The 19,784-nt window shown below is 36.6% G+C and overlaps 1 protein-coding gene across 2 annotated transcripts in view; it reads left to right on the top strand.

Moving 5' to 3' along the window:
• Positions 1-695: 695 nt before the first annotated feature.
• ptk2bb (protein tyrosine kinase 2 beta, b) overlaps positions 696-19,784 on the top strand; it is a 23,083-nt gene continuing 3,994 nt past the window's right edge. The window contains exons 1-30 of one of the 2 annotated variants that reach the window (XM_051875461.1): positions 696-839; positions 2,818-3,061; positions 5,526-5,704; positions 5,800-5,887; positions 5,983-6,062; positions 6,240-6,302; positions 6,381-6,435; positions 6,833-6,973; positions 7,094-7,168; positions 7,722-7,823; positions 7,920-8,049; positions 8,312-8,351; positions 8,540-8,568; positions 8,675-8,722; positions 8,836-8,930; positions 9,147-9,228; positions 12,231-12,331; positions 12,911-13,026; positions 13,491-13,591; positions 13,800-13,889; positions 15,933-16,137; positions 16,281-16,389; positions 16,487-16,546; positions 16,778-16,900; positions 17,057-17,206; positions 17,309-17,344; positions 17,509-17,533; positions 17,727-17,773; positions 17,904-18,038; positions 19,035-19,115. In XM_051875461.1, the coding sequence (XP_051731421.1) occupies positions 2,870-3,061; positions 5,526-5,704; positions 5,800-5,887; positions 5,983-6,062; positions 6,240-6,302; positions 6,381-6,435; positions 6,833-6,973; positions 7,094-7,168; positions 7,722-7,823; positions 7,920-8,049; positions 8,312-8,351; positions 8,540-8,568; positions 8,675-8,722; positions 8,836-8,930; positions 9,147-9,228; positions 12,231-12,331; positions 12,911-13,026; positions 13,491-13,591; positions 13,800-13,889; positions 15,933-16,137; positions 16,281-16,389; positions 16,487-16,546; positions 16,778-16,900; positions 17,057-17,206; positions 17,309-17,344; positions 17,509-17,533; positions 17,727-17,773; positions 17,904-18,038; positions 19,035-19,115 (2,778 nt within the window). In that variant the 5' untranslated portion in view covers positions 696-839; positions 2,818-2,869. Of the gene's footprint in view, positions 840-2,814; positions 3,062-5,525; positions 5,705-5,799; positions 5,888-5,982; positions 6,063-6,239; positions 6,303-6,380; positions 6,436-6,832; positions 6,974-7,093; positions 7,169-7,721; positions 7,824-7,919; positions 8,050-8,311; positions 8,352-8,539; positions 8,569-8,674; positions 8,723-8,835; positions 8,931-9,146; positions 9,229-12,230; positions 12,332-12,910; positions 13,027-13,490; positions 13,592-13,799; positions 13,890-15,932; positions 16,138-16,280; positions 16,390-16,486; positions 16,547-16,777; positions 16,901-17,056; positions 17,207-17,308; positions 17,345-17,508; positions 17,534-17,726; positions 17,774-17,903; positions 18,039-19,034; positions 19,116-19,784 lie in introns of both variants that reach the window. The other variant, XM_051875462.1, reaches the window with a different exon arrangement.

Raw genomic sequence — 19,784 nt, 5'->3', positions numbered from 1 at the left:
TGACTATGAGTTGCTGTCTAATATAACACCCAGGTCTTTAACTGTCGAGGATGGAGTAACAGTACATCCTTCTAAATGCAAATTGTAGTCTAAGAGATTCTGTGTGTACAGGTTTTTGGTCCAATAAGTAATACTTCAGTCTTATCAGAATTTAATAGAAGAAAATTACTAGTCATCCAATGTTTTACTTCTTTAACACACTCTGTCAGACTGGATAATTTGGAGATTTCATCTGGTCGTGAGTGGGTTGGAGGGGAGTTTTTCTCTCTTGGCTGTGGTTTCGCATTTTTTTTGTCTAAGTCCGTACGAGCTCCTCAATGTTACATTGCTCCTTTATTCAACATAAAATTACAATGTGTCACTAATGGTTATTTTAACGAATTTACAATGTAAACGTTCAGGACAGGACAGGTTTGCATCACCTTACGAAAGGGCACTTACTTATTTGGCCACTAGATGTCAGTCGCGTTTAATGCAAAAAACATCGATTCACAGTTTCTGTAGAAAAAAATGGTTTCTTAGAAATGCTTATTTGATGAAAAAAAAAAATCCTTCCTTTTGATCATTGCTCATAAAATATCAGTTAAAACATATTATGACTTTTGCAAAGTGGATGGAGTTTCAAATCAAATGTGTGCAATTGACGTGTAATTGGCGGTGACCGTTTGCTCTCACCTATAACGGATAGCATTTGACACTGCTAAGAGCAGGAAGTGCACTCGAGCGAAGTGACTGGGAGTGGCTTGAACAGTCTATCTACCTGATTCTGAGAGCTGGACTTTGACTGTCTTGGGAACATAAAGGAAATAAGAAAAAAACCAAGAGCACAACTTTGCAAGGTTAGTGAGCAACTTAAATGAAAAGAGCGTTGACGGCGATGGGCAACACATTGTACTAACTGTTTGTTTTCCTATTACTGTAACATCAAATTGTTAATTTAATAGTTAAGTCACTCATTAAAATCACAAAACGTGCAATACATTCCAAAGTGTTGTAATATACGGACATGCTATTAATTAAAATACGTAATTTTATATTAAAACTCTTTTACATGCAATTATGTAGACTATGTAGCGTTTTGAGAGGGCAAGTCTGCGCAGGTACGGTTATGTGCACGCGCATTCCAGTGCCTCCATAGAGCATGTAGGTATTCTGTCGACGCAATCTGCTGCTCTCTAGGATTTAATAGTGTGGTCTGCCTAATGTTTATTTCGTCTTTAGAAGTGTTTATGGTTGTCAGTTTCTTAACCAAGTATTTCACCCTTTGATAGGCGTTTACAGCAAGTCAGTACAGTACAGGATTCAGGAAAACACACACAATAAAATAATTAAAGATATTTATTATTTGATTATTACACAAGGGATGATTGGGGAAAATGTCAAGAACATCAGACTTTTAAAATGTTTATTATCATTGTGAAGTGTAAAATAACATGAACACCAGAACACAAGAGTGTGTAGCGAAATGTATGATTTATGTATAATTTATTTGTTCCTTCATTCTTGAGTTCTGCTCTCAGCCAGGGCATATGCTTCAGTATATAAACAACAAAACATAAATTTATATAAATCAGTTACTTATAAAAGTGTAATTTAAAAATGTTAGACATAAAACTAAAATTCTTGTTTTAGAACATAACATTGACATTCTTTTTCCAGGTAATTGAAAATGCTGTTTGCACGTAGAACTCCTCCCTTGGGCTAGTTCTGTTTTGTGTGCTCTGTATCTCTGAGCTAGCGTTAGCTTGCAAAAACTGTAGCCTCCAGAGGTCAAATCCCACATACTTGTTATCTGTGTTATATTAACAAGTAATTCTGGTTGCTACACTGATGTTTTCATCATTGTTTTTAACTAACAATACTTTAAAAATAATGTCAACTTTACTCATGTGACACTTAAACTTTAGCCCTGTGTAAACATCATTAACCGCAATGGATCTCACACTATTTAATCTCACACCATTTAAAGAAACAGAGACACATGGGTTTTGTCATATGCATGCATTGCACAAGACTGTTCCGGTTGCTTGTGCACAAACACAGGTCGTGCTTGAGTGAAAGAAGCCTTACTTCCAGGAATTCATTGCTTCAGGCAAACAAAACAGCAAGACAGGCCCTAAAAGAGAATACACACACGGATGCACATGCTCACATACATGCATTCATAAACCTCCTATAAACTACAATCTTGCTGTGCCTTTAGATTTTATGTCAAACACCCTCTGATAATCTCAGAACAGTCTATGACATCACACTGCAAATCAATAATCAATATTGTATCAGCTCTGTATTCAAGAAAATGCAATCACATGGGTGTGGGGACAGAAACACAACCAGTGTGAGCAAACACAGTGTAAACTTTGGTTTGGTCTAATGGATTTTGTAGGATGTGCATGTATAACATCCATTTGGAATCTGCGTTTTTCAGGTTGTCTAATAACAATGCACAGTTTAGGGGTATGGGTAGCCTACCATATATCAGTTATCAGCCGATTTTAGAGTTTTTTTTATTTAGCAGTATTTGTTGATATTGTATATTTAATTATGCATGCTAATTTACCTTATTTTTATATGTAGATCACCTTTGCCACCATCCAACGCTCACTTACAGTTAATCTTTAAAAACACTATAATTTAAAAACACTGTTAAATGTAATCTTTAGCAAATCTCAAAATGAATATCCTACTGTAATTACAATTCCTACTGTAAAATGGTAAAAGTGATATAAAAGTATTTTATACAGTGTCTTAATTGTTAAAGCCTTAGCACATGCCACAAATGATTCTTCTAACTATAAACCCTGTTCTTACTAGCAGATGAGATGATTGTGTAATGGTGTGTGGATATCTTTGAGGACGTTACTTGGACATGGCGAGTGATGCAAGCACCCTTTCCTGGAAGTTACCCACACAGGACTGGGATGGGGGAATCAAAAGCCCTGACCTGGGTCCTGTTGGAGATGGCGGCCCTGTGAAGATCATCAAAGTGTGCTTCAGTAGCAGCAACAACCTCAGCAAAAACTTCAAACTGGTCAAATGTGACAGTTCATGGCAGATCAAGGTATACATACACTGCCTTTCAAAAGTTTGGGGTTGGTAAGATTTTTTTAAATGTTTTTGAAAGAGGTTTCTAAAAAGAAATTTCTAAACAGAAATTTGAAATAGAAATTTTTGTATCATTAGGGGCCAAGCACCGAAGATGCATAGGCACCTTTAGAAATTGTTAGTTTTCATATTATTATTCTTCCGCTCTGGAAGTCTATGGCAGCCCATAGAACCATATGTTAAAAAGTTGTGAAATTTGGTCAACTGATAGAGGACAGTCTGAAATGTGTCCATAGCAAATTTGGAGTCTCTAACTCAATCCCTCTAGTGCCACCACCTGTCCAAAATTTCACTCATATTTATGCTAATAACTTTTAAACCATAAGGATTAGAAACAAAATCCTTTTTTCTTCTGATTCCTTGGCTTGACAATTCGATTGCACCCTATGACGTCATTTTCCATCATGAAAATTTTCCCGGCATTTTTAATTTATCCAAAAAACCTACTTTTTTTAACTGCTAAAACCTAGGCTGTTGCTCCGATTTTCACGAAAATTGAACCAGATCATCTTCAGACCATGCTGACAAAAAGTTATGGAATTCAAGTTGATTTCTCAAACCGTTTCCGAAAAACGTGCAAACAAATTTTACGTAGCATTTGCGAAAATAGACATCCGCAATGCTTGCGTATTCAGACCAAATTTGGTGCATGTCATCACAAGCATGACCTGAGGCAAAATGCAGCGTTTCGGCGCAGTGCCACCTACTGGTCCAGAGATATGAAAAATGTGTATTTTTAACGGTTTGTCCAAAAATCATAAATGTGGTCTTGTTAGATTTGGGGCATCCCAATATCATGAGTGGAATGATATGGAATTTTCCCATATCGGCCATTTTGGCAGAGGCCATTTTGAATTTTGTGCTGAAATGCTGTATTTTATGAACGCATTAGCGTATCGTCACAAAACTTGGTATGGGTCATCAGCACGGTGCCCTGAATGAGCCTGAGAAGTTTCAGACCAGCGCCACCTAGTGGAGAAAAAAAATATTTATATGCTTATAACTTTGGATGTGTTTGACTTATTTTCATGGGAGTCATCTCCTTAGATTCCTGAATCCTTGCCGAGTCCAACGATACCAAACATGCTAGGTTTCGTCCTTATGGTTTGTGCAACGGTGATTTAGCGCTCAAAAAACTTTTGCAAATATCTTCGAAAACCATTAGTCCGATCGAGATGAAACCAGCCTAGGAAACATGGAACCATAGTTGGTTAACTAAATGTTGTAGCCCAAATGTCAAAATTTTGATAGGAAGTGGCAAAAAAGTCAAATCAAAGTCGCCCATGGGTCATTTTTTATGTTCTCATACATATAAATTCCTATAACTCTGAAACGAAATAAGATATTTTCACCAAATTTGACACACACATGTATGGGCTCACTCTGAGGACACATAAACAAAGTGGTGGAGATCGGGCAATAGGTGGCTTAATAATTGAACAAAACATGAAATTACCATTAACTACAATACAGTATCATGATATAAAATGTTATATTTTATGAATGCATTGGTGTACAATTACGAAACTCAGTATGTGCCATCGGCACCATGCTCTGAAGGTACTAAAAAGGTTGAGACAGCGCCTCCTTGTGGTCAAATGTTATAATGAAATATTATAAAATGCTAATAGCTTTATAAATGTAGCCTATTGTAATGAGACTGGTCTTAATAGATTCCATGGGTCATTCTGTGCACATTGATGCCAATTTTGCCATAGTCAGCCAAACTTCCTGTCCGCCATTTTGATTTTCTTTAAAAACATACTTTTTCCTCCTAGACCGTTGGTCCAATTTTCACCAAAATCAAATCGTATCATCTTCAGACCACTCCTGCAAAAAGTTATGGATTTCGTGTTGATAGACGAAACCGTTTTCGTATACCACAGCTACGAATTTGAGGCTTGATGCCAAAATGACTCTTGATGCTGTATCTCTGCAAAGCTTTGACATATTGACACCAAACTTTGCGAGTGTCATTGTCACCTCACGCTGACCATGCCACATTAATTTGGTCACAGTGCCACCTATTGGTAGAAAGTGATAAACCAGTAAATCTTTATTATTGACTGCATTTATGATTTTTCAGCTATTTTGCCTAAAATGATCTTAATAGGTCTTTAATTGTTCACTGTTGCGCTTGATCTGATGCTCCCAGCCATGTTGGCATGACTTGTGCCTTCTTTGTGCTTGGCCCCTTAATTGCTGCTTGCAGCTATATTTATAAATGTCTTTACTATCACTTTATCTATTTATTAATTTAATGCATCCTTGCTGAGTGAAATACTTTTTTTTACTGAGCCTAAACTTTTGAACGTTAGCGTATATGATTGGCAAAACTAATTCATGGTATTTCTAGTAATAATATCCCAAATGTTGGAACACATTGTCTGAACATGTGGTATTTTGCTTAAATCCATCAGACTATCATCCAGTCTATTCTGAACAGTGGGCGTTTGGGCCCAAATGTTCAGAACCCAGGCTGCTTTGGGCTGAGGCTCAAACACCTCAAATCTGAGGAGGTCCACTGGCTTCACCCAGACCTGACTGTAGGAGAGGTTGAGCAACGCTATGAGAGCCATCATGCTGAGGCAGAGTGGAGGTGAGGGACAATGACGGTGGTCAACACTCCCACTCACATTACCAATAAACTGGCTGTTATTTCTATTTTGCATATATATGTGTGTTTTATTTCAGATATGACCTTAGAATTCGCTACATTCCTGTTGATTTCATGAAGAGGATAAAAGAAGACAGAACCTTCCTGTTGTATTTCTATCAACAGGTCAGCAAACATCTCCAGATTTGCTTCCTCTCTGTGGTTGTATGTAGTCACCTTTTGTTGGTCAGTGCATGAAAATACTGTTCCTCTTGTGCCAGGTACGCAGTGACTACATGCAACTTCATGCTAGCAAAGTTAGCGATGGCATGGCACTTCAGCTAGGCTGTTTAGAGATCAGGTAAAGAACAGCATTCTCTGTTTGTCTGTTATTGAGTGTAACTGCAGGACTTCATGACCAACAACTGAGAACTATATTTCCAGTGCTGTACAGTATATAAAGTTTTTCCAGAACTTTTCCAGCACAGTTACAATTCAATTTACTTTATTCACACATGTGGTTTGTTCTGTCTTTCAGGAGATTTTATAAAGACATGAATGCCAAAGGTCTAGAGAAAAAGACAAATTTTGACTTGCTAGAGTAAGTTCATATTTTTCATTTCTACAAAAGTCATTTTAAAAAGGTGATTTTGTTTAATATTGTGGCTTTTTTATTTAGAAAAGATGTTGGTCTGGACCTGTTCTTTCCTAAGGGACTTATTGACAGTATGAAGGTTAGACTTGTCTTACGCTTTTCAGTAGTGACAATAGTTGATTGGATGGCATTTCCCAAGTTAAAGTTGAAGTTGTCTTCTGTATGTTAAATAGTACTAGTAATCATTTCTCCTTAACCAGCTGTTCGGCACAACCTATAATACCAATTGCAAACCTTTTACCAGTAAGACATTTAAATTCAGCATAAATTCATATTGGCTCATATGACATATTTTTGACTGAATGAATAAAAAGCAGAGAAGGGAAAAAAAAGTATCACCAAATAAAGCCTCTCAGGGTCATCAGGACCCTGATAAAATAAACAAAAAAATAATAATAATAAAAAAAAGTGTCAGCTTATGAGAGCTTAACACACTGAAATTCTACATCTAAACTGTAAAATTTTGGTTTTAACAGTCTAAGCAACTTCGGAAGCTCATCCAGCAGACGTTTCAGCAGTATGCTATACTAAAAGAGGACGAGTGTATGGTCAAGTTCTTCGAGACTTATGGAGAATTCTCCAGCTTTGATGAGGAAATATTCCCTTGTGAGCTAGTGGTAAGTTCCCACACATTTCCTAACTTAGGTGTTAAAAAATGTTGGGGATTATTCAAAGAGTTGTGGCCTTGCTTAAAAATGTACTACTTAATTTACTGAAGTCCTTCTTAATCTACACAGCAAGGCTGGAGTCTAGCAGTGGATTTAGTCATTGGTCCCAAAGGCATTCGTCAACGCACCAAAGCAGACTCCACAGTGAGCAGCGTTTCAATTACAATCACTTAATTTTCATTCTCATGTCAGTTGTCTATGGAAGCTTATTTCTGCCCAGAATAAAAATATAAAAAAGGTAATTGCAAGTTTTATCTTGGACCTGGGACCTGAGTTTTTATCACGTAATTCTAACTTTTTTGGTCAGAAATGCATTTTTATATCCCGCAATTGCTAGTTAAATAATTCTGAGTTCACATCTCACAGTTCTGTTTTTATTCCCAAATGTTTAGACACTTGACCTTATCACATGCACATGCAGAATTCTGAGTAAAAATGTGAGAATTGCAAGATGTAAATTCAGAATTCTGAGAAAAAATTATGAATTGCAAAGATGTATAACTTGAAATTCAGAATTGCGAGATATATAACTGGCAAATCTGTGGAAAAAAGTCAAAATTGTTATATATAATCTCAAAATTGACAGAAAAAAGTCAGAATTGTGAGATAAAAAGTTGCAATTACCTTTTTATTCTCTGGCTTCCATAGTTGTCAGTCTCCAGATGTTGTTTCAAGTTCATTCTCTTTTACTCCCCAGGCTGTCTGTCTTGCTGAATTTAAACAGATCCGAAGTATCAAGTATAACACACAAAGTGATGGCAGAACATTGTTACTTATTGATATTGAGGGTGCCAAACAGGTAAGAATGTGCTTACTTCAGTTTCAGGATGTTAAACTTTATATCCACAATGCCACTCTTGTATTAAACTAGCCATGACCTTCTTTCCATTCATAGCCTCTCTCTGTCAGCGTGGCGTCTCTTGCCACTGCGGAGAACATGGCTGATCTGATCGATGGCTACTGTCGGCTGCTTAACCACACAGACTCATCTTTGATAGCTGGGCCAAATAAAAGTAAATCTCAAGGTAAGGCCCAATTAATGAACGTCTACAAATGTCAATAGTCATCTGGAAAAGTGTCAATTAAAGGATTTTGTGTGAGCTAGTTTCGGAGGCATTTACCAATGAGATAAATTACTAAAAGTTTTCCAGTTAATCTGAGAATAAAGTTTATAGCAGCGTTCTTCTAAACGTTGTGCATTTTGAATCATGTCTTTTGATTAATGTGGGTTTGGGAAATGCCATATATCTCTGTGTTGCAAACTGTGATTTATCTTTGCTATCTTAGGAGTGCAGTTGCGAAACTCTCTTCCTGAAATTCCCTCTGGGTAAGTACATCAACATTCCTCTATCTCTGTTTTCTTCTCCACAGAACGAATATTAATTACTATAACTCTAAAGTGATCTCATATGGAATAATTTACAATAAGTGAGATAGATCTGGACATGCTGATTAAACATTGCACAGTTTTTAGATACTTTGTCCTTAGTGCTGTTCACTCTTTCCTGCTGTTAGGAAGCAGACAGAAAGCTTCAGATACAGCAGTGAGTATCAGACCCTCCTTTACTTACAGTCCCATTCAGGAACCCAGCTTGATATTTACTGTAACATCTTTTCGACAATGTGAATAACATCAACTCCATCTTTCAGACTCTGATATATACTGCGAAATCCCAGATGAAAAGCCGCCACCACCTGGTATGTAAAGGAATTGTTTTTATAGCACTGTAAAATCGCTATTGTTTGTACTGTATTGATGTTTTGTATTGATGTTCGAGTCCTCTTATAGTTTTTCATGTGTTTCACAATAGCAAAGGTGGGCCTGTACAGGAAAGATATTGTCCTGAAACGTATGCTGGGTGAAGGGTTCTTTGGGGAGGTTCATGAAGGAGTTTACCAGAAAAAGGCAAGCAGTACTTCCAGACACTTTAGTCGTGTGATGATGCAACAAATTCTAAAATGCTTTTAGTGGGTCAAATCTGGATTTTTCATTTTACATTTAGCATAATGTTGTTAGATGTCTCACAATAACATTAGTAAATCTTATCATCAGTGACTTAACTAACATGATTATGAATATTTTAATTGAATAATTAGAATTTTCAATAATTGTCTTGGTTAGAATGGGGAGAAGATCAGTGTTGCGGTGAAGACCTGTAAGGAGTGTGCACCTGACGTCAGAGAGAAGTTTGTTGGTGAAGCAGGTATGTGAATGAAAACTTAAGGTACTTATTAAAGCCTATGACATAAGTGTGTCTGACGTCAAGAGATGGGTGTTTCTTCAACTGTGGGAAATTTTGGACCTGTGGACTTTTAGGGTGTACTCACACTAGGCGCTCTGAACCGTGCCCGAGCGCGTTTGACCCCCAAAGCCCGGTTCGTTTGACTAGTGTGATCGCTCCAAACCCTGCCCGGGTGCGGTTTGTTTAGCCGGCCCTGGCCCGCTTGGAAGAGGTGGGCCAGAGCGCGGTTTGCATGCAGTGTGAGCACTAATCGCGCCGGAGCACGGAACAGCTGCTACTTTTTGTGTGTACTACTGTCATCATTACGACGGCAAACATCTTTAGTACTACTCTGATAGTACACTTATCAATTCATGTAAGTAATTCGAGTGTATTTGGGTTTTTAACGGGTCTGCTTCTCACCTTTGATGAAAGGGAATTGTAGTTTGCGAGTAAAGCTGCAAATTCCTCCATTAATGTCAGCTGCCTTTGTAATCCTCTGATACGTGCAAGTGAAAATCTTTGCGCGGCATAAATGACATAAAATATATTAGCGCGAAAGTGCATTTCTTCCTGTTTTCTTCCATTCAAAAAGTTGCATTGTATATGACGTAAGCATGCTCCGGCACGGAACGTTAAGTGCAATATGAGTGCAGGCCAGCGGGGGAGGGGGGAGGGGGGACAATCGCGCTCGGGCTCGGTTCAAGGCAACCGCGTCTAGTGTGAGTACACCATATTTAATTTGTGTATATACAACAAGTGTATATACAGTACATATCAATCACCAGAGAATTCTGTCATTGTCTGTCACAACTGTCAATTTTTTCAAGCATATCTCAAATGATATATTGTTTAATAACATTATCTAGTGGAAATAACATTATAAATATTTTTGGATTAAAATTTCAGACTCCTTTATCTTGCTAAGGCTAATATCATAGCTAGCATTTTATGTCTTTTACATACACATATTTAATAAATATTTTTGCATAATTTGAAAAAATTGCAGCTTGATTAGAAATGATGCACAAGAAAAAACTTATATTTAACTTGCTTTTTATTTATTTATTGCATTTTTCTTCTACACCAGTGGTTCTTATCCAGGGGGCCGGGGCCCACTAGGGGCCTTCAGCACACTTCCTAGTAGGGTGACCACCCGTCCCGCATTTTGCGGGACAGTCCCGAAATTGGGAGCTTTGTCCCGCAAGACTTAAATAGTGTCCCGCATTTCATTTATGTCGGTATTATAATTTTTTTTCATCCCTGGAATTGCAATACCACAATAAGAAATATAATAAAAACTGTGACTGGCATTTAAAAATCTAATTGTACAGCCGTCATATTCTAGCTGTGAAAATAACCAACTAACACAAACATAGAGAGAGGTTTTTCCCGCTGATGACAACTGAGTGGACAGCGCAAAGGAATAGCTAAGTGCGGTCCTCATCAATGTCAGTAAACACAACTACACACCAGTAGGAATTCCATCTCACATACTGGATAAGAACATCAAGAGCTGCTCAAAGCTGCCCAAACTGATGATTTAAAGCATGTAATCATCCATCCTGATGTTAAATATTTCCAACGAACATGCGCTGATGCTCGAGCGCCACCCACGGAAATGGTCGAGCACCTGCGGAAAAACATTAGATATTCTCCATTTGTTTTAACCAATAAAAAAATGATTGCGACTTTCAGACAGGACTTGCTTTTCACGTTAATAGTTAATTTAATGTGGGTTCTTTGGCGTTATTATAATGAAAAATGTCGAGAGTGCATTATTGTAACACGAGCACATCAAATGCGCGAGCAGCAATCTCTCAGCTCACAGGTGGATTCTGGACGTGCGCGCGCGCTCTCGCTCAGATATTACATGTGCGTGCTCAAACTTTGTCCTCCTGCATGTGCAGCCATGAATCTAGAATTGTCTTCTCTCCAGGATTTAATGTTGCCAGAAGCGCAACATTATAGTGTGGGCACCCACCGCCAAAAACATTAATTGGTGCATATGCCAAGTTTGCCAACAAATATAAATCAATATTTACATAGCGTAGTAATCGTGTCCCGGATTGACCCGCAAAATCACATCTACTGTCCTGCAACAGATCAATAGCCAGGTGGTCACCCTACTTCCAAGGGGGCCTCAAGATGACTTAAAGTGATTTAAAATAATACAAAACAACTAAAAATCTAGATAATCAGATAATTATTATTTTAAATCACCACCACAAACTGTTTTTTCTTTTGATATGTGAAATACTGTATAAGGAGGCCTAATTTTAAAAGTGAAAAAGTCATGAAAATTAAAGGATTAGTTCACTTTAAAATGAAAATTACCCCAAAATTTACTTACCCTCAAGCCATCCTAGGTGTATATGACTTTCTTCTTTCTGATGAACACAATTGGAGTTATATTAATAAATGTCTTGATGCATCAAAACTTTATAATGGCAATGAATGGGACCAACGAGTTTGAAGCTCAAGAAAGTGCATCCATCCATCATAAACATACTCCACACGGCTCCAGGGGGTTAATAAAGGTCTTCCGAAAATATCCATATTTAACAAGTTATAAAGTAAAATATCTATCTTCTGCCAGACCACCTTCCATATTCAGCATACAAAAAAAGCTTTTTTAGTAAGTTGAATATGGAAAAAAAATCTGAACACGACATTTTTTAAAAAAAATTTTATAATTAATATACGTTTCTAGTTGTCACGTTCGGCTAAAATATTTTATCTGGTAGAAATAAAAAAGTCATACAATTTATTAATAATATATAATAAGTAGTTTTCACAAAATAGATTTTCAAGTTTTATGTAATGGTTAATGATGATGGATTTTCATTTTCTGGGTCCTTCTATACAGACATATTTGGAATCTAGCAAAAATATACAAAAAGGCATGGTACAATGGTACTATGCTAAATGTTAAATAATAAGTAACTGTATTCTTTTTGCATTATAACATCCCATCTGTCTAGTTATCATGAAGAACCTAGATCATCCACACATAGTGCGGCTGATCGGTGTCATTGAGGAAGACCCGGTATGGATCGTCATGGAGCTGTGTCAGCACGGAGAGGTAAGCAAGAGCCCTGATGCTGGATGTTATCACTCTTATTTTTATTATATGTCAAAACACGTCTTTTGGAAAATTGTAGGGCCAATAATGTTGTCACTTTGAGGGATTATTTTGGCAAGGGTAGTAATATATTATATGAGATGGTTTACGTAACTTTTAAATTAAATCAATAAAATTCCCTTTCAATCCATAGTGTAATTCCATTTGCTGAACGGCTGTGATTGATGTAGCAAACTCAATTAAGTGAATGCCATAGATGTGGTTCTATTAACATTTACAGCCTCTGTAAAACCATCATAAACTGTTTACAAACTCACAGGAAGTTCAGTATTAAATGAATCAACACCACTGATTCTTGTCAGTCAAGTAGTGGTAAGCACAAACATGGGCGTGATTTAATACAGTAAGTCAGTCCTTTAGAAACCATCATAGAGCCTGAAAAATGCCTTTCAGGGCTGAAGAAAAACTGTATTTCTATATGATGTGTAATGCTCCACTTTAATAAAGTGGAAATCTTTCAAAGTGGCTTTATTTTTCCACACTAATCCTTCTCTAAAAGTACATATTTTGCTCTTACAGCTGGGGAAGTACTTGACAAAAAATCAGCAGAGTTTGACCAGCGTGACTCTGGTTCTCTTCAGCCTACAGATCTGCAAAGCGCTTGTTTACCTACAGGGAATGAACATGGTCCACCGGTGTGACATTCATTTCAGTATTTTTAATTTTCTATCATCCGTCTGGTGTATATGTGTATGTGTATATATATATATATATATATATATATATATATATATAATTTAGGATTCTTTAAGTAGAAAGTTCAAAATAATAGCATTTATTTGAAATGAATACTTTTAAACATTTTACTGACCCTACACTTTTTAACTGTTATTGCATGTACTGTAGTAATGTGTTTACATTTTTAACACACAGCATTCTGGGATATCACTCAAATTGTTTATATACATACAGTGAGCCAAAAAGTCCATACTTGGAAGTAAACATGATCATCAGGTTTTACACAAACATGTGAAGTTCATGCAGCTTGAGTGCTGCTGTCATTACAGCAAAAGAGACAAACCAAATACTAAGACATTGTGAAATCCATGCATTAATCTTAAATTTTCATTGTTGTTGTTGTTTGTCATCTGGTTGACAGAGACATAGCTGTACGAAATGTGCTTGTTGCCACCCCTGATTCTGTGAAGCTGGGTGACTTCGGCCTTTCCAGATACATTGAGGATGAAGAATATTACAAAGGTTACCTCAGCTGTTTTACACACTCATAAGAGTTGTAATTTTTTTTTAATCATTTCATGATTCATTGTTTCATTCCCTGTTGAAACTGCATGTAAACACCTCTAATGCCACGTTACATAAATCTTAAAAAACATTCTTAGTTGTGTTGGTGTTTATTTTTTGTTTAGGAAGCGTAGCAATTTCTCATTACCTTGCATTATGTCTGCAGCATCTGTTACTCGTTTACCAATCAAATGGATGGCTCCTGAATCCATTAACTTCAGACGCTTTACTGCGGCCAGTGATGTGTGGATGTTTGGTGAGTGAATAAAAGAAAATAATCAGATTTAACAAATGCTAATAAATATTGCCCCCCAAAATTTGTATATATTTATACTTTAAATTAATTAAGTCTGGTGTGTAGAAACAAGTATTTATAAAATTGCTCTATCTTTATTAGTCATCGTAAAGTTCTCAGAGGGCACATAATTCATTTTTATGAAACCAGTTTCCTGTTTTGACATGCTTAACCATCTCCTGATTGAAAACATTATTCAGTGCTCCAGGCCCACTATCAAACTTAATTTATACAAATTATCATACAATAACTGACTTCAATTTCCTTCACAACAATTTGCTAGTTCTTATTTCTTGGTATGATTACTAAAGAGTCATATTGATATAAAACACAACTGTTATGCTTTTTCTGTACTGTATTTATATTAATCTTCAAATAACTGATACAGTATCTTCCTTTATATTGAGCTTGAGACATCAACAGATTTTATTTTATTTCTGAAGCCCCTAACTGACACATTGGGTAAATAACACGTGACTAGAGAGACAGAGACCCCTCTGTTTCTGGGCCCCAGCTGCCATGTGAATCATGAGCTTTCATTCAGTCTCTCTGATGGATGGCTTCACATAAGAGTGCTGCTCCTCCAGATGCACCATCTTCAGTGCTGAAGCAAGGAAAAAGCAAGGAAAAAGATCCCAAAACAGTTACTCGAGTTTGGCCTTCACTTTTTCAGAAAAGAGGAACTGAAAATTTATTCTGAATTAAATGTCTTTAATGTTGTGGATCAATTTAATGCATATTTGCTGAATATAAGTATTAATTTATTTTTTTTAAAAAGGTAACACTTTACAGTAAGGTCCCATTAATAACTAACATTAACAATGAGTAGTAAATGTTGAAATTAACATTAAAGGGGTGGTTCATTGCAATTTCACTTTTTTTTAATTTTAGAGAACACGCAACAAAGGGGCTGAGGCCATGTTTCTGCATTATAGTATGTAATACAAATGCAATAGCAGCATGTCATAAAAGCAAGATGACAAAATGACAAGTCATATAACCGTACTTAAACTAAACTATACCTGTTCTTTCTTCATGCAGCATATATTCTCTGGCTCTGTAAGCATCTTACAACAGTTCCCACAGGAGCGATTTATAGATTATAATGACAGAATATGCTAATGAATGACTTTAAGATCCACATCAGCTACATAAATTCATCAACTAACCGTTCAGAAGCATCCTGTTGTATTCTACATGTTGTCACTTCTTCTTGAGTCTCTATATCATTGTCCGACTCCATTTTGAACACAAAAGGCTGAACAGTTTCTGACATTTTTAGGGAGTCTGCATGAGGTATTGTGAGGCCCTGCTAAGTGCTAACACAAGCTCCTGAAACTCCGCCCCCTTTTGAGAGCAGCAGCTCATTTGCATTTAAAGGGACACATACAAAAACTGAGCGTTTTTGCTCACCCTAAAAAATTATCTGTAGGGTATTTTAAGCTAAAACTTCACATACACACTCTGGGGACATCAGAGACTTATTTTACATCTTGTAAAAGTGGCATTATACCACCACTTTAAACAAGATTAAAGGTAGGGTAGGCAATTTTTTTCATAAACACTTTTTGTTATTCTGGTTGAAACTCTCTTCACATCCTGATAGCAATCAATGATAGAAGTGGTCTAAATTAAACTTAAAAAAAAAAAAAAAAAAAAAAAAAAGTACAAATATCATCTGTGGAAGTCTCAGGGCCAAAAAATGTTCGTCCAATCATTGCTTTCAGACTGATGTAAAATAAAGTGTTACCTAATGCTTATACATTTTTAAAACACAAAGCATTCTGGGAAATCACTTAGATTGTTTATATGCATACAGTGGGCTAAAAAGTCCATACATGGAAATAAAGTTTTACGATTTGAAATTTTTTAAACAAAGGAACATATGATGTAAAATGGAAAAAAAAAAGAGTCACTAATCAAATAAGTAAATTTGAGAATGAGAAGAGTCAAATGTGATTCCTCCTCATGTCCATTTTATTCTCTCGTGTTGCTCCCATCCAGCTGTGTGCATGTGGGAGATATTCAGCCGAGGTAAACAGCCATTTCACTGGCTGGACAATCGTGATGTGATTAACCAGCTGGAACAGGGCAACAGGCTGCCCAAACCTGAGCAGTGCCCTCCTGCCCTGTACTCACTCATGACCCGCTGCTGGAGCTATGACCCCTGCGAGAGACCTACCTTCACTGAACTAGCCTGCAACATCAGGTTTCTGCCCTATAATAATTACTGTTATTGATATGAGATCTTGTTTTTTTTGGTGGTGGTGAGAACATTGCATTAACTGACATTTTATTAATCTTTTTCCATTGTGTTTATATTCATTGTAACTAACACACTCTTTTTAACAGCGATGTCCACCAAATGGAGAAGGAGGCGGAGGTGGAGAGAGAGAGAGACAAAGTCCGTAACAACCGGTACCTGGAGCCCAAGTTTAACATTAGTGAACCTCCACCAAAGGTAGCTCTGAGCTTTCATTTGCTTTTTGTTTGCCCTTACACTCAGTTACAGCAGCACATTCCTCTTAACAGTCAGTGTATTTTGTTTACACCTCTAGCCGTCCAGAGTCAATACTGCCCGCTTCGGAAATACCCTTGGAGTCGGCCTACATCTTCAGGTAGTTTGTTCTTTTTGTTTAAATGTTCTACAGGAAAAGTATACTTTTAGGTTTAAAACACTAAGCACTGAATTGTTGTAAATATAGAATAATTGAATATTTAATCATATATTGCATATACCTATACTGTATATAGGAGTATAATATTGTACATGAGAAATGTAAAAAATTAGAATTTATATATATTTAATTTTATATTAATTCAGTCTGTTCTGCTCTTATTTTCACCAGCTTAATGAGGCTTTATGTGCCAGTTCCCCAGACCTGGCCAGCCCGTGTGATTACCAGTCACCTGTGGACTCAACCAACCTCCTGTCCGTTCCCAAGACCTCACCCCGACGCCTCAGTCTTGTGGTAAAATTAGGCCATGATGTCTATTTTAAATGTATTTTTATTTGATTTCATTATTTTATTATCATATGTTTAAAAATAAATAAATAAATAAATTATAAAATAACTGCAGACTTTCATTAGAAGCTATATGTGTTTGTGTGTGTGTGTATGGGGTAGGAGGGTGAGTTCAGTTTTGGGCCATCCAGTAAGGAAGATGCCCAGCGGCTGTGGCAGGTGGAGAAGGATCGCATGCAGGATACTATGAAGATGCAGAAAGAGCAGATGGAGGAGGATACAAAATGGTTAAAGAAGGAGGAGAAGCTTCTGGTAAGGAGGAAAACCTTTTTACCCATCTCTTATGTATGGAAATATAGGTCTGTCTTTAATATTTGTTATAATGCACATTGCATGCTCACTGCTCTTTCTCAGGACCCAATGGTTCATGAGGACACAAATATTCCTGAGGTGTGTATGTTCTTTAATTTTTAAATCCATATTACATGTTTGATCAATTATATTTTCATTCCAGATTTCAGTTCATAGTACTATGTAAAAAAAAACCTGAATCTAAAATTTTATTGTCAGATAACTTGACAACACCAATAATGATTTTTTTTATTTATTAACAGGCACCTGAACTGCCACTTAGTTATGGTAAGTCCTCTGTTCCAGTAAAAAAGTGCATTCAAAGTGATAATTTTACTCTTAATTTCAAATCAAGATATGGCTGTCAATCTATTGCAAATTATATTGCATGTGTTTATATTTGATGAGAAAATTAATGTAATTCTTGTGTCGTATTAACCTTTTACCTCCTATACTGACTGTTCCCTGTATCTACTTAAAGCTGAACTGCATCATCCTCCTTCAAAACCACCCAGAACTGCAATGCAGGTAAAGACTCATTTACACTTATGTACAGTATGCAGGTTGTATATGTTTAATGTGTAAATAATTGACCCCACTTTCCGAGTACAATGATTGTAACCATAATTCATTTTTATGTCTGTTCTCTCTCTTTCAGCCTACTCCTACAGCAGAGCTGGACCGCTCAGAGGATAATGTGTACCAGTGTGTCATGGACGTGGTGAAAGTGGTGGTGCAGCTGAAAAATGACATTAACACACTGCCATCTACTGAATACATCTCTCCTGTCAAGGTGAGATTAGGCCTGGGCGATATGAGGATATATCGTAGTGACAATATAAAGTGTCTGTCATAGAGATGTAGAGTACTACTTAAATTTATTGACACTTATTAGTGATAAAGAAACATGAATGAATGAGAAAATAAAGAGTGGGATGTGTGATGTTAAAAAGAGTTATTAAGTGCAATAAGCTTTGAAAAGAAAAACTAAATGCATTACTCAGACTGACTGACAGCGTAATATACCTGGTGCTGTCTGTGTCATTATTAATCAAAGTCAAGTCAAGTCTTCTTTATGTATATAGCGCTTTTTACAATGCAGATTGTGTCAAAGCAGCTATACAGTGATAACAGCAAAATAGTTTTGGCTGCACAGCAGCTCTAGAAGAAAATGGTGAACAACAAAAGACAGACAAAATCACACTTCTCTTGACTGAATAAATTTTGTATCTTATATGTAATAAGAATCAGTTTATATTTAATTCATACAGTGAAGACTATACATTAAAAAATATTTATGCCTAAATTTTATATTTTTGTAATCGAACGGTAAAATTTCCATCCATTTGGATTACACTGTTATACTGTTGTATGTTATACATAAATGAAACGGGTAAGATTTAATGGCATAGACTATTAGCATCTATTTTATTTTGTTCAAATAATCATATTTTCAAAATGCATTTATTCAAATCATCATAAATCTGTTGATTTTAAAATAATTTATTAAGTTAAAAAAATATATTCAAGTTAAAAAGTATGAACATGGTTAAAATATGGCTAGCTAAGGAACAAGCAATATTCAGTTAGTTAAAATGTATGAGATTGAAACTATATCGTGAACAGTGAAATAAAATTTCCCATCGTGAAATACGATTTTGGTCATATCGCCCACACCTAGTGACAACAAAAACAAAAAGCCTAGATTTAAAACTGATTACATTTTTGGTCTGAGGTTTGTACTATGTGGATTCACACACTTTTAATGTTTTTGCCTGTTCATTTGCAGACTGTCGGACTCTCATTAAGAAATCTGATCAACAGTGTGGATGATATACTACCAACTCTGCATGATTCCTGTAGAACAGAGGTATTAGACCTGATTTCATGAGACTATGGGCCCTATCATACACCCAGCGCAATGTGGCACCAGGCGCGACGCAAGTGTTTTTTGCTAGTTTCAGCCCGACGCAGTTATCATTTTCACGTCCTGTGCTACGTTGTTTAAATAGCAAATGCATTTGCGCCCAATTGTGCGCCCATGGGCGTGCTGGTCTGAAAACGAGGTGTGTTGAGGTGCAATGTTGGTGCGTTACTATTTTAAGGCAACTGAAATAGACTAGACCAGGTTTCAGTTGGTCAATGGCGCAAAGTAAATGCTGCAATATTTCGTTAGTAATATGCACCTATATGCGGGTGCACAATGCGCGTACACTCTGCTTATTACACACACAGGGACGCGCAGCAGCAAACAAACATGCCAAATATTACAAATAAAAGAATTAAAATGTAAAAGATTATTATTGTGTGCATAAAGATAAAAATGCTTTGGTGGAATCCGGCTTGTCCCGTAGATGGTCTGCTCGCACGCTTTAACCTCGCGCACGAACAGATCCGAACAGAAGCATTCAGCTTTTCCGCTTGCAAATTCCACTATGTAAATAGCGAATCCGCCATGGCGCGAGCGCAACAGGCTTTTAAAGGGAATGGGAGACAAGACTCTGATTGGTTTATTGCACGTTACGCCCAAAACGCACCC

Source organism: Ctenopharyngodon idella, chromosome 20, assembly GCF_019924925.1.
Source record: "Ctenopharyngodon idella isolate HZGC_01 chromosome 20, HZGC01, whole genome shotgun sequence".
Classification (NCBI taxonomy): domain Eukaryota; kingdom Metazoa; phylum Chordata; class Actinopteri; order Cypriniformes; family Xenocyprididae; genus Ctenopharyngodon; species Ctenopharyngodon idella.
The sequence above is the reverse complement of the archived record's forward strand: the minus strand, read 5'-3'. Positions and strand labels throughout refer to the sequence as shown.